Source organism: Morchella importuna, assembly GCF_003444635.1.
Source record: "Morchella importuna strain M04M26 chromosome Unknown Morimp01GS043, whole genome shotgun sequence".
In the NCBI taxonomy this organism is placed as follows: Eukaryota; Fungi; Ascomycota; class Pezizomycetes; order Pezizales; family Morchellaceae; genus Morchella; species Morchella importuna.
In genome coordinates, this window is record NW_025763440.1 from 364,707 (window position 1) to 378,775 (window position 14,069).

At 47.6% G+C, this 14,069-nt stretch overlaps 3 protein-coding genes across 3 annotated transcripts; 1 reads left to right on the plus strand and 2 right to left on the minus strand.

The window, feature by feature from the left end:
* Positions 1-2,898: 2,898 nt before the first annotated feature.
* On the minus strand, positions 2,899-4,388 carry LAJ45_10260 (uncharacterized protein; the record flags this gene model as incomplete). The annotated part of the gene is made up of 4 exons (XM_046119788.1): positions 2,899-2,974; positions 3,052-3,393; positions 3,452-3,912; positions 4,140-4,388. 4 exons carry the CDS (start codon positions 4,386-4,388, stop codon positions 2,899-2,901), a joined length of 1,128 nt encoding a protein of 375 aa, XP_045967087.1.
* A 4,081-nt stretch (positions 4,389-8,469) lies between these two features.
* LAJ45_10261 (uncharacterized protein) lies at positions 8,470-9,742 on the minus strand (the record flags this gene model as incomplete). Its single annotated transcript, XM_046119789.1, has 5 exons — positions 8,470-8,506; positions 8,711-8,964; positions 9,161-9,366; positions 9,493-9,559; positions 9,662-9,742. 5 exons carry the CDS (start codon positions 9,740-9,742, stop codon positions 8,470-8,472), a joined length of 645 nt encoding a protein of 214 aa, XP_045967088.1.
* A 1,586-nt stretch (positions 9,743-11,328) lies between these two features.
* Positions 11,329-13,828, plus strand: LAJ45_10262 (uncharacterized protein; the record flags this gene model as incomplete). The annotated part of the gene is made up of 6 exons (XM_046119790.1): positions 11,329-11,510; positions 11,628-11,741; positions 11,801-11,868; positions 11,944-12,777; positions 12,833-13,611; positions 13,673-13,828. 6 exons carry the CDS (start codon positions 11,329-11,331, stop codon positions 13,826-13,828), a joined length of 2,133 nt encoding a protein of 710 aa, XP_045967089.1.
* Positions 13,829-14,069: the final 241 nt, after the last annotated feature.

Here is a 14,069-nt window from a genome sequence, read left to right on the forward strand (position 1 = left end):
GGGTTACTCTATTAATTATAAAGCCTTGGCACGCAACCACCGTGAATATTAGCTTCTTCTTCGACTTTCTTTTCTTCTGCCTCTTTTTCTGCCCTTCCGACCTTTCAAGGGTGAGCGAGGGTGGCGGATAAACGGAACCACCAAGAAGCCAAACAAGCCTCTGGTATTGAACCGATGTGATAACTCTGGTTGGTCCAGTTTTTGTGAGGGCCCAAAACAAAACAATGAGCTTCCCCTAACCCTAGATAGTGAAACAGAGCAGCCAATATTAATTTCTCAAACAAGTCAAGTTCCCTTTTTCCCCCCACAGGAAGCCAGACCACCCTCGTTCTGTTCTAGAGTGGAGGTAGGTGTAACGGAGGGCGGGTCTCCCTTCCAAAGCTTAATCAATCTTGTTTCTATTTTCGTGGCTTTGGCTCGTTCTCGCAAACCGTTGGGGTCCGCTATCTGGGTTGAGGATATTGATATCAATCTGCTGCTTTGTCCGCACCCCCGAGAAAATCTAATCAACGCCATTGGCCATCTCCCCCACACCCATACCACAAGGCAGAGGCACTCTCCCGATTCATAACACCCACCAGTACCAGAACAGAGTCACCCTCTCTAATCGTTCGTCCACTCACTCCCCGGCCTACGTTACCCTGCGTCGCGTCTGCATCATGCATCGTGGTGGAGCACAGAACAGGCAGGCAAAGCAAAGCAAAGGCAACGGAAAACGGTGGTAAGGACTAAGGTGGGTATTATGTACGCAGGGGTAGAATACATAGGACCGCTGAGCAACAGACATGTCCATCCACAACTACCATGTACCTGGATGTACCGTAGTGAGTGAGATGATGATGTCGCGCGCGCGGCCGGTAACTACGGTACTGTAGGTACACACACTCAGTACGGTACTGTACCTTAGTAAACCCTAACCTAACATAACCAACCAACCAACCAACCAACCTATCAAGAACCCCAAGGAGCGGAACGGAAGCCAGGGGTAGCTAGCGGCTTACTCGATGCGGAAACTTAGGTGCACTAAGCGAAAGCGACAGACAAAATATTTGAGAATAGGCGATACAGCTCCATGTACTCGCGACCAGCAACAAGAACCCGAAAATGCACGTCCTAATCTGCAATTTCCATTGGAGTAGAAGTCAAAAATACACCAAAAGACTTGCAGCTGCATATTCGGGTTCTTGTTGCTGGTCGCGAGTACATATACCTACTTACTCTACATATACAAACACCCCCCTCTTCTCCCCCAAAGGGCGCAGCAATAGGTGAAGGAGAAGGAGGAGCTCCCCCCAATGTAGTAATGGCAGGGGTCTCTGCTAGAACAAAAAACCGCATATTTCAGGGCAATGAGGAATATCAGCGACCGACCGAATTCACCGGGGGGTGCTTGATTTTCAAGATACAGAGCGATAATCTTGATCTAGACGGCCATCTAGTTTATTATCCCGAAGTTCTGGCACACCCCACATGGGGCGTGTGCGTGTGGGTACAGGGGTTCACTTCATTCAGCAGTGCAGCAGCAGCAGCAGTAGGGGTATGTATGACCGACAGGTAGGTAGGCTTAGGTTACTCTACTCTACACTACATACCTTACCTTACCTTACCTTACTCTACTAACTCTGGAGTAGCAGATATGTACTCTACCCAATTGCTGTATTAGGATGGGGTGAGGTTAAAGGTAGGTGTGACTGTATATCGCAAAGGCAAAAAACCACTGATTCAACATCAAATTCACCGATTTCAACATCGACCGGGGAAAAAAAACAGGATCATGGCAACCGTCGACGACAACGAGCGCGCGAAGGTAGGATAGGGAAAGTCCATAACCAGAAGGGAAATAAAAAATCAGAGCTCCGTCAAGAAAGGGTCGGTTTTGCTGGGGAAGGCGAGGGTTGCAAATTTCGCGATTTGATCGATCGAGTGCATGGCCCTTGGTGGGCTTTTTTTTACGCCCCTCCTAACAACAGTTAGTTTTCTCTCACTCTCTCTTGCTTTCTCGCTACTTTAATCTCCTCTGATCTGCTGCAGTCAGGTCTAGAACTTGAATAGCGAAAATTCCGCATAGGATGAGAAGTAAATGTCTGTTTCGGGGGTGCTTTACTTTCATAAGGGTTTCCTTTGCTTGGCTGGCACTCGGATCGGCCATGCATCCCACGCGATATCTTAGGCAATAGTGGATACGAACTGGAAAGGAGCAAATCTATTGATCCGATTTAATCGAGGTTTTTGAAATGAAACCTAAAATAAGACAAGCAACAGAACCAAAAGGGCTTGAGAAATAAGAGGGTTGATATCAGCAAAAAATGTACAAAATCTTCAATTATTGACTGGTCCACCCTGTCCTGGCCTACACAGCAGGCCAATACATGAAATGAAAAAAAAAGAGAGAGTTAAAGAAAAAAACATGAAAATACGGAAACAGGATTTAATTTGTCTGGCGATCTGGCCACGGTAGTCTCGCCGTTGCGACAGAAACCTCAGATAAGAAACCACCCACTCAAACAAGAAGAAAGCCGCGACGGAATATATACATAAGAGAATATAGAAAAAAACAACCAACACCTTCTTGAGGAGGAATACTACAGGAAATATACCCCAAAGCATTAGGCAGGGTCTCGGAACCCTTCCCTCGCTCGTCGAAAGAGCTTCGAGCGAGGATAATAGAAGTAGAACCCACACAAAACAAGAACACAAGAGGGCCCCAAAAATAAAAACAAGAAATCATTGGTAACTACCTCCACCGCTCGCCCATCCAAGCCAAATAACCAGCCATATGTTTTCTTGAACGAAAAAGACAAAACCCAGAGACAAAACAATCAATAATCAAAAAACATAGCCCAAATTGTTTCGTGAAAAACAACAACCAAGGAACCCCAAAGAACCCCGTTAACAAATTCATAAATGGCATAACCCAAAATCGACAAAATCCTGAACCTGAGAAAAGCCGCTACCAGCACTGAACCGTCTCTCTCTTCTCTTTATTAGCTCATATTCGCATATTTTTCTTCGTCTCAGTTCGTGAGGTCGTTAGGACTGGGTGTTGTGTACATGCGCGGGTCCAATGGCATATTGACTACCGAAGGAAATGAATATCCGTAGCTGTCCTGGCTTGACGGGGCATTAAGAGGTGAAGAGGCAGCTGAGGAAACCACCTGCTGGAACTGGCTCATTGAAGAGGTGCTGCTGCTTGAAGGCGAGTTCATGACGTGCCTCTGAGGAGGGCTCCCGGTGGAACTGGCTGGGCTAGTGAGGTAAGGTGCACAAGATTCCATCGCCTGCTGGCTCATGCGATTCGCGTTGCTAGCAGCAGAGAACTCGAGGGGACTGCTACGGCGAAGAGTGCAGCTAGGGCAGTTGCGCACAAAACGTGCAATGAGTTCTTTTGGTACCCTATTAAGCGCAATTATTAGCCAGATTATTCAGTCAGAATCCCAACTAAGCGGCCTACCATGAGTAGTTCTTTCGGACCTGAGCAGAGGTCTTATCACGTCCACCGTGCTGCGCCTGTCCGTGAGAGGTTGTCAAAACGTGGTACAGGTCTTCCCGCACGGCAACCGGCTTGCCCTCGTGGCAAACAACGTCATTGTAGCCATCCTCCTGCTGCACCAGACGGAACATCTTCTTGGCCCAAAATCTGAACTGAGCGGACTCAATTGTGGTGCACTTGGGATCGCGCAGAACGGCGCGGATGTTTTCGTAGCGTTTCTGGGGAATGAGAGCCTTGTCTCTTTTCTTGGGGGAAAGCGAGAGGATGTATTCGTTCAGAAGGTTCTCGAATTCGGCGGCAGTGGGGAAACCTTCCATGTTCTGTGGTTGTTCATCAAACTGGTTGCCCAACTCAGATGTAGGTGTAGGCATGAGGTGTTGCTGCTGTTTTGGACTTGAGTTCATGAGAACCGCATGCTGATCCTAAGTGCCATGTTAACAACCGTTTTTAATAGACGACACCGGAACAGGATCTTCGACAGAACAGCCACTGTAACCACCACATTCCATATGCAACCGGAGGTAAGGGCAGTAGCACTATCTACCACGACCAAAACCTCGTTAACACTAGGTAGGAAAGCGGTTACGCTGAGCCAGTGGCTGTTCTCTCGAAAATTCTAGTCACACTGCCGAGACGAATTGTGTCTCACCTGCTGCTGCTGCGCCTGCTGATGGTGATGGTGGTGGTGGTGCTGCTGGGGGTGGTGGATGTTGTGGTGGTGGGTATGGGCCTGTTGGTGAGGGTTCGGCGAAAATTGTAGTGGGGTAGGCATGATGAGGCTTCCAGGTGGGGGAGCGCGATTGTACATCAGGCTAGAGTGAAAACGGGCTTGATGGGTGAAGTCGAATTGTGAAAGGTTATGGAGATGACGGTCCATAGCTGGCATGGTGTTCATCATGATTGTTGAAGTTAGTGTGTTTTTAGCTAAACGAGCGTGGGGCTGGCCGATGCTTGTCGACTATATTGGCGAAACTTTAAAAAGCGAGTGCGACGGGACTTTCAAAGTGGCAGAGGCAGAGGACAGGCTTTAATGTATTTGTTGGTGAGGATGATTGAGGATGATTGAGGATGAGGGTGGATATGTAGTAGGTATATAGGCTGGATTATAAAAAGAATGAGCCTGGACTTCTCTCGAGTATATAATGTAATGATGTTGAGTATGAGGGGAGGAAGAGAGAGAGAGGGAAGGAGCAAGCGGGAAATAGGGCAGCTATTAAGTTGGGGACCTAATAACAGTATCAGTGATAATGGATGGATGGCCAACTATCGATAAGTACGATGATCGGGAGAACCGAGCGTGAAAGAATGGGTATATTTTTATTTTTATTCCCCGAGTAGAGAGTGGGTGGGAGGATGTTCTGTACTGTCACACAACAGGTGAGCGAGCAGAAGAGGGCTAGTCTACAGGTTACTTACAGCGGACGAGCTTTCTGCAGCAGAGGGATTCAGGATGCTGTTTCGGTGCTCGTGCTGTGCGTGTACAGTGCGTTGCTTGGCCTCACGGGAGGAATTGAAGTGGGTGTAGTGGAGGGTGGGATGGGAGTGGGAGGGTTGGTGGTGGGCTGCAGGATTTGGGGCATGGGTTGAACGGGGGTGTGGACTGGTGGGTTGTGGATTGGCGGGATGAGTGGGGTCCTTTGGTGCTCTACATATCGCGTGGAGGTAAAACTTATTGATGCTAGAGTACATGTACCTACAGTAGGTGCTTTTCCATATCAATCCAAAATTTGAACACCGAGTCTTACTTCCATCACTCGGCTTCCCGGTGCTAGGAGGAGGACTCATTCAGGAGTGGAATCCCGATATGCTGATGGCCATTTCAGACCTGAGCTGAGTGTTTCATGAACTCGGCAGATATTCACGGAGGTAGAGAGGTCTCTTTGCCATGAGACCAGTTATTGCGATAGATTCCCAGTGCATGTTGCAATAAAGTTTTTAGTCGAGGTAGAGTATTCGAGTAGATATCCAAGTACGTATCGCCGTCACATCACAAACCACCGGATTCGCTGGAGAGGGAGGGGAATGGGAGGTGGTAGGTATCATGGAGATTAGTGCGGTGTAGTTGAATCGGCGTCCGTGACTCGGCTGGGGACGATCAACGGTCCTCCCTGAACTGTCACAATTCCAATTCCGTGACCTTTCAAGATTCAACAAGCATGACGTTTTGTCCACGTCTTAATTTTGATCGACGTTATTCCATTTTGGACAGCTTCGTAACCTGGAACAGTACGATATGAGAATTACTCCCTACACATACTTCGGGGTACTCTACTTGGTATAATTAGAAAGTATGCACTGCACTTTATGTACCTGTGTGTAGATACCTCGTTGTACCAGGCAAGTAATACCTGTAGGTACCTCTTACCAAATTTTGACCATGTGTAACTTGAGGTTTCTAGTGACAAATGTCGTTTTCAAAAGCCCAAAAGTTCTTGCCTCAATTTTCAACGGTTTTCCTTTTTTCACCCCCCTCTTCTACGACAGACAAGCGAGCGAATCAGACTGAGCATCGAATTAGATCTGAAGAAATGAAAACTTGCGATCTCGGAGGAAAAGTTTTCACTCTCGATAGCCTGAATGTACCATCACACACGTACCATATCTTTACTCTCTTTATAATGTCACAAACCTCTCTGGATTGGATTCGTTTATACAAACCTTGTCTCCAGTGAGATCGCGACAATCGCTCAGAAAGTCTCAAAACACTCGATCGGTTTGTTTTGTTCTCGTTGTCTAATCTCCCCACACTACGAGTCAAGGTCACTCCCACGCACGATGATATCCACATCTTTCAGATCTCGGAACTGCCAGGTTATCAAAGGAGTGTTTTCTCTGTTTATCCTTTGTCAACACCAAATACCTTCTCTTTCTTCATCTCGTAAGAAAGCCCGAAGTTCACACCTACCTTTTCACTCACCTGTTACTCTTACTCTTACCCCCACTATACAACCCCCCAATTCTCACCAGATCCCTAATCGGAGTATCTAGGCTCCCCACACACGCATAGTTTTCCCATTCCCGGTCTAATTCGCATCCTGTCTTTCTGTTTAACTACTTACATACACACGTACATCATGCCTTACACACCACCTAAACACCACACACCACCTCATCCACACCTACATACATAACACACAGTTATCCAGATCTGGCTTCTTCCTCAAAGCCCTCTCTATCTTTCAACTCACATGCAAATCATGCGGCTGGATTAGATGGATCGATTGTGCGTATAGATACATGAGCTGTGGCTCCCCCCCCCCCCCCCCGCGCTTTCGCGCGTGCGCCCCTGGTGGATAGCAAGCCCGTTTGGCCTCTTCAATCCCCGATAAATTTTCGGCTGCCCGTTCTTCCTTCGTTTTTCTCGTCTCTGTCGCCTACCGATGATCGACGGCAGTGGATTCCTTCCTGCTCGCTAATGGCGCTTTTTATTTTTATTCCCCTGTCCATTAAACCAACAGCATCAGACATCGAGTAACCGTTTGGAAATCGGACCGGGAGCATAACTGTGCTGGCCGTTGTGTAGAGTACAGCTCAGCACCATGGCATAACCCTTCTCGGTTCTCTCCACCGCCACGGCCGCTAAAAGGGCCGAGACCACTAAAACCAAATAGAGACACAGGCAGCCCTATCATCTTTCCCCGTCTGTGCCCTTCCCTCTTCCCCGGTCCGAAAGATAGGATGAACGTCCACAGCACTGTGGTTGGTTGTTGTTACGATTACCCTATTTTCGCTACTGAATCTTTGGAGCCTTGGCAAGTAATATTTGGCACAAGAACGGCCAAAACTTGCTACTCTAGTAATACCAGTAGTGGTCCAGAACCTCGTTGGCAACTAATTTGAGCATACTTTTTATTTGCTTCTTCCCGGTTTTTCAACCCGGGCTTGATCTCTCCTATTTTTTATTTTTATTTTTGCTTCCTTTCATCTGATTCTCATTACTCGTAACCCTGGGACGGAAGGAACGGTTGAGTACATCAATGCGGGTAGCCTACTTCTACCCCCAGTTGATTGCTTTTCTCTAGAAGCATCGAACCCCTTCTGAGGATCCGATAACTAAAAAAAAAAAAAAAAAAAAAAAGTTACATACTTAGTTTTCCCATGGCCATATCACATCCAGATTTACCTTTTGATACCGACAGAATGGAATTCACATTCTTCGTCGCAGCCTTTTCTGCCTTCATTCCAGACAAGATCAAGCAAGACCCCACGAGACACTGAAACCCAAAAATTCGAAAACCGACCTCCAAGAAAAGAAAAAAAAGCCCTGAACAGAGCAGAAAAAGAAACTATCATGTACTCCAAAAGTGAAGCATTACAGCTCATCCTCGTTCCTCCTTCCCATGGCAAGGCGCCCCCGCGGTGCACAGCAAAAGGAAAGAAAATAAGCATGACCCCCTGAGTTACTGCAACTAATTTTTTTGGTACCCCAATCTTTTCTTTTTTAGGTGTTCCGAAGCCCAAAGAAAGGCAGCGGTCTGTATGTAGTGCCTCGCAGTGGTGTGCAAAAGCCGGCACCACACCCTCTAGTTCCCCGCATTTTGGGCCTGAACCAGCCATCGGACATAAAATACAGTGCCTGCACACCCTCTTGCCTGCCCGTCAAATCTCTCGGCGCGCCATACCCCGGGCTCTCCCACCTCGCCTCTTGATCTATTTCCAAACTTGGTGCATGGCACCTGGTAAAACGCAGCCGCACGCAGCGCATGCGCAGAGCAGTTTCAGCAAAGTGTGTTTATTTTTTACTTTTTCGGGAATTTTTCTTATTTTCATTGAATCTGTTACTTCCTTTTCTTCCCCGCCGTTTTTTCTTGCTTCGTATCCTGTTCACTCCATAAACTTTATTGATTCTCCCACCAGTTGACATTCTATCACACACCATGCTACCATACCACGTTCGTTCCAAGAAACAGCACACACACTACGCGGAAACCAGCAAGCGAGCCTCAGGAGTGGGAGCGCGGACCCGCACTCACGGTATTCTAAACCGGAAGCTCGAATTTCTTACCCTTAAACACCCTGTTGATTTGCGAGAGCACGGCCATTAGTCTTGTTGCAAAAGCTTAACCTATCAATCGACCGATGATCGATAGGGCGTTTGATACGGAAGTATGTATTCAGGGGAAGGTTGGAGGGGTACGGAGGGTGGAGGGGTACGTGGGGTGGAGGGGTACGTGGGGCAAAAGGGATAAGAAAGGTACGAATGGAAAGGGTCAATCATACTTGGTGTAGTAGATGTAAAAGAAATCCGAGTAAAGGATTGTTTGGATGATACCAGCCAACGTAGCGATGGGATCGACGTGCCCATTTTCCATAAAATAACGGTAGATCCAGTTCGGTATATACAAGGCCCTATATGCACCCAGCGCAAATAGGTAATGAGTCGTTATAGTTTCGGCTTCGCCTGTTCGTTGAACCATAAAAAGTTGAGGGAGAATGGCGACGCTTTCGAGCCAAATACTAAAGGTCCACAGAATCTACCGAGAGGGTAACCCAAAATAAACCCATCAGCCTGGCACTTTCAAAGCTTTCGAAACTACCAGCAATTCACCCACGGGAGTGAAGAAACGGCAGTATCAGGGCCACCGGAACAAATCGCACCGGCGCCGCGATCTCGAGCGACTACAAAATCTAACACCCGAATCCCCCCGTTCAAATGAGTGGGTCAAATACCTCTGATGGTATCCACTTATACGGAAACAGGACTGCCAGAATCGCCGATCCACCAATCAGGTACTGAACCTTGAAAGTGTCTATGTTTGGATCGTGCGTTGGCTTAAAGTCATTCATCATCAGGTAAATTGTGTATCCGGCGGAGGCGATGAAGATGATCTTCATCAAGGTGTTGTATGTCGAGTGATTGAAAGTCCATAGAAGGTCTATTAACATGCGTGGTTAGCACTTTTTTTTCTTCCCGAAAACTACACACGGAGTAGACGCGCAGCATCTATCGTCGGGGCGGGAGTATGGGAAGATTGCTCGCGCGTGGGGGAGCTTCCGCCTACCTAAGTACCGAGTGACATAGACTGTGAGATACAATACCTGGGACTTGAACGAAATCCCTGCGCAACTCTTAAACAAATCCCTCCGAATATCAGCCAGCCGAAACCGGACGGAACAGAAACCGAAAATTTCAGACTACATGTGTATTGGGAGGGGACTGCAATTGCACACCTTCGATGTTCGCATCTTCTGCAGTAGGATGAAGATGGATATGAGATGGAAGAGATCTCCCGTGACTCGAAAGATATTCATGATGGCGTTTTTTTTTAATAAATAATTGGTTTTTTTTTACTTATTCACAGACTTGCCCTGGGTAGCCCACGGATGAAACAAAGATTTCCGAACGGGGGGGTGGATGTGATTATTGTGCCTGCGTATATTTTTGTTTTGTTGTCCTTCTCTCGGTTCGTTAATGGTTAATGGTAGAGGGGGGGTGGGAGGCTTGATGCGGTTGGGTGGATAGCTCTTTGAGGTTGGAGAGGACACGTTCCGCTTAGCAGTTTGGTACTGAGGTATTTGAGCACCTAACTTTTCCGGCGGTCAAGTGTAGACGGAGAACTGCAGACGGGGAGAAAAAACTTGAAGCTGGGGGCAATTGATTGCTTTCTGAGCGAACGAATCTACTGTGTCTGATGGAATAAGTCGCGATCAATGCGATGCCGTAGGTACGTCGCTGTTGGCAGTCCTAGTGGAAATGAATACAGTGACGGAGGTCAGGGGTCTATTTTTGCCCATAGAGGTGAGGCGTTGCTTGGTTGCTGGCGTAAACGCTTGGCAGACCTATCGCCTGCTGTGGTTACCCTGCCTGTGCCCGTTGCAGCATCAGCGGCCAGCAAAGGTCTACCAGTCCGTCACTCCAGTGATACTGGACCATTCTGAGGACTCCGGGGGCCATGCCACGCTGCACGCAGCAGAAGCACGGGGGATATGCATTCGGGCCGGCCGCGTCCCGGGATCTCTGTCGGCTGGCTTTTACATAAGGCGGAACCGAACAGCACATATATACATGTACATACATAATTTGATTGAAAAGCAGGTCTTGCACAGTTAGGGAGCTCCGGTCTGTTCTTTGTGGCTTGAGTTGGCTCCAATGAATGCTTAATAAGAGCACTAAGGTCAATGATTCGTTGCAAGGTGAGACTGCGAAAATCTGTTTCTTGATGATTGACCTAACTTGAGACATTCCTTGGTCCTTCGGTTAATGGCCCAGTCGAAGGTCTGGGCGGCCCTGGAATCTTGGTATGGGTTAGGGTTTCGATTTTTTTTCCCCTGCTTACAGGAGCAAGTTACGTCTGTCAGTTTTTAATTTTTGGCTTGCAATTTTCTTTGTTTCCTCCCTTCTCGCGCCTGGCAATTGCCCCTTGTCCCAAAGTTAAAATGCACGCAAATGCTGAGTGTAATAAGAATACATGTATGTGACCGGGAGATTCTCTCGCGTTAACAGGCTATGAGGATATGTATTAATCAATGCATTGAAACTGCACTGTACATGTAACAATTCTCTGGGCAAAAGTTAATATATTGGCGGAACACAATGTTAATTTCCCGTTAAACCTCGGTGTATCAATTCCTATTGCCGTTTATTCTAGACTGTTGCCATGGGTCCGGTTGTGGGGTATGACTCTAACCCTTCCAGTGAAACGTAAAAAAAACTTCTCTCGCCTCCTCCTCTGGCGACATCGACCTTTTCTCTCCCCCACACCCTTCATCGTTCATCGTTCAATCGATCCCTTCCTTCCATTCTTTCAACCACAACCAACTCCCTCAATTGTTAATTCGCTCATTCTTTTTGTTTCCCTTTTTGTAATTGGCTTTCCCTTCGCAGCGAATTGCCCAACATGCTCAGAACTGCTGCCGTCCGAGCTTCTTTCAGAGCTGTCCGCCCTCAGAATGTCAGCAGGAGCTGCTTTTCGACAACTGCAGCCCCTGCTGCTTTATCGCCGTACTCTCGCTCGGGTGGATTGCCGCGAAATAAGACAACAGATATCTCACGGAATCAATCGACCACTGCTGCTGCTGTGTAAGTGTTTTTCACTGTTTATATTTTTCTTTTCTTTATGCGTCCCCGCAATCTTTGTTCTTGAGCTGCATAAAAAGTTGATAGGATGAATTCTGACTCATCGTTGGGGACCTGCAGAAACCGGCCCGTGCCGTCTCCATCATTCAACCAAGATCCTCCGAGCGCTTCTCAGCCCGCAGCTCATGACTTGCATCCTTTACAGCCCAGGCAAGCGCCTGAAATGGATGATTCGTAAGTTCATGTCAGATGTCGTGTCCAATTGCGACTTTGGCTGACCCAATTTAATCTAGCTTCGTAGGAATGTCTGGAGGCGAGATATTCCACGAGATGATGCTACGACATGATGTCAAGCATATCTGTATGTGAAACCAAGCTTTTGCAGATCTTGTTGCAGTTTTGTTCCATTTTTACTGACTGCAGTCATGATTCTTAGTTGGATACGCCGGTGGAGCTATTCTCCCCGTGTTTGACGCCATCTACAACTCACCGCATTTTGATTTCATTATGCCCCGCCATGAGCAGGGTGCTGGTCATATGGCTGAGGGTTATGCACGGGCCTCAGGAAAACCTGGAGTCGTGCTTGTGACTTCTGGACCTGGAGCAACCAACGTAATTACCCCCATACAGGACGCTCTTAGTGACGGGACACCTCTCGTTGTATTCTGTGGTCAAGTTCCAACTTCTGCAATTGGTACCGATGCTTTCCAAGAGGCCGATGTCATCGGCATCTCCCGTGCTTGCACGAAATGGAATGTTATGGTCAAGAACGTTGCAGAACTTCCTCGCCGCATCAATGAAGCTTTTGAGATTGCGACATCTGGCCGTCCTGGGCCCGTTCTTGTAGATCTTCCCAAAGATGTTACCGCCGGTATTTTGCGGAAGGCTATCCCAGTGCATTCTGATTTGCCAGCGCACCCTTCCGCCGCATCTATTGCTGCAAAGGAGGCCAGTAAGAGGCGTCTGGATGCCTCAATCCAAAGGGTCGCACGTCTTGTCAACATGGCAAAAAAGCCAATTATTTACGCCGGAGCAGGAATTATTGAGCGACCCGAAGGACCGGAAATTTTGGCCGCATTCGCAGAGAAGGCAAAGATTCCTGTCACAACAACTCTACAGGGATTGGGTGGTTTCGATGAGCTTGACCCCAAGTCTCTGCACATGCTGGGAATGCACGGATCTCCTTATGCTAACTTGTCCATGCAAGAGGCCGATTTGATTATCGCTCTCGGTGCAAGATTCGATGACCGTGTTACCGGTAATGTCGCAAGTAAGTTCCGCCCATCAGAACAGAGAAAAGAAGAAAAACTAACGGGAGACTTTAGAATTCGCACCTAACGCCAAGATTGCTGCCTCCGAGGGACGTGGTGGTATTGTGCATTTCGAGATCTTGCCTAAGAACATCAACAAAGTCGTCCAAGCTACCGAGGCCGTTGAGGGTGACGTTGCAAACAACCTGAGTCTCCTTATTCCCCACGTTGAATCTGTTGTCGACCGTCCCGAATGGTTTACCCAGATCAATGATTGGAAGAAACGTTTCCCCTTCGCCTACGAGAAGGAATCCCCCGGATCTATGATCAAGCCCCAATCCGTTATCGAGGAACTGAGCAGGCAGACTGCGGCACTTGACAAGAAGACCATCATTGCAACAGGTGTAGGTCAACATCAGATGTGGGCCGCCCAGCACTTTAGGTGGAGAAGTCCTCGTACTATGGTCACTTCTGGTGGGCTCGGAACCATGGGATTCGGCCTTCCTGCTGCTATTGGTGCAAAGGTCGCATGTCCTGAGGCTATTGTTGTCGATATCGATGGTGATGCCAGTTTTAGCATGACCCTCTCAGAGCTCTCGACTGCTGTCCAGTTCAACGTTGGTGTTAAGATTATTATTTTGAACAACGAAGAGCAGGGGATGGTCACACAGTGGCAGAGTTTGTTCTATGAGGACCGTTACTCATGGACCCATCAAAAGAACCCTGATTTCGTCAAGTTGGCCGATGCTATGGGACTCAAGGGTATGAGGGCCACAAAGATTGAGGAAATACCTGGCGCAATCAAGGAGCTGCTTGAGTATGATGGGCCAGTGCTGTTGGAAGTTGTTGTTGACGTAAGTTCCATCTCATTGGATCTATTGTCTCTTCAAGGTAAATTTCTAACACACATTACAGAAGAAGGTGCCCGTTCTACCAATGGTGCCTGCCGGCAAAGCCCTTCACGAGTTCTTGGCCTATGATCCCGATAAGGACAAGATGCGAAAAGCTGCTCTCAAGGCCAGATACCCTGATGGCGTCTTCACTACACACGAGAGGCAGACAAAATACTAAACGAAAACGGATTTACAAGGTTTAAATTATGTTTTGAGGGCTTATCGCCGTTTTCTTTTTTACAAAAATTTCATTTTGCTTTACTTCGGTTAGGATCTTTTGTCTAGCATTCTGGGGAAAGGATGTGTACGAAAAAAAAAGTCTATCTTCTTTATTGTTATTTTGTATTTTTTGGGGTGTTCTTTGCGATCTTTATATCTGTATGTATGGGTTTTATCAATTGTCTTCTGGAGGTTTACTT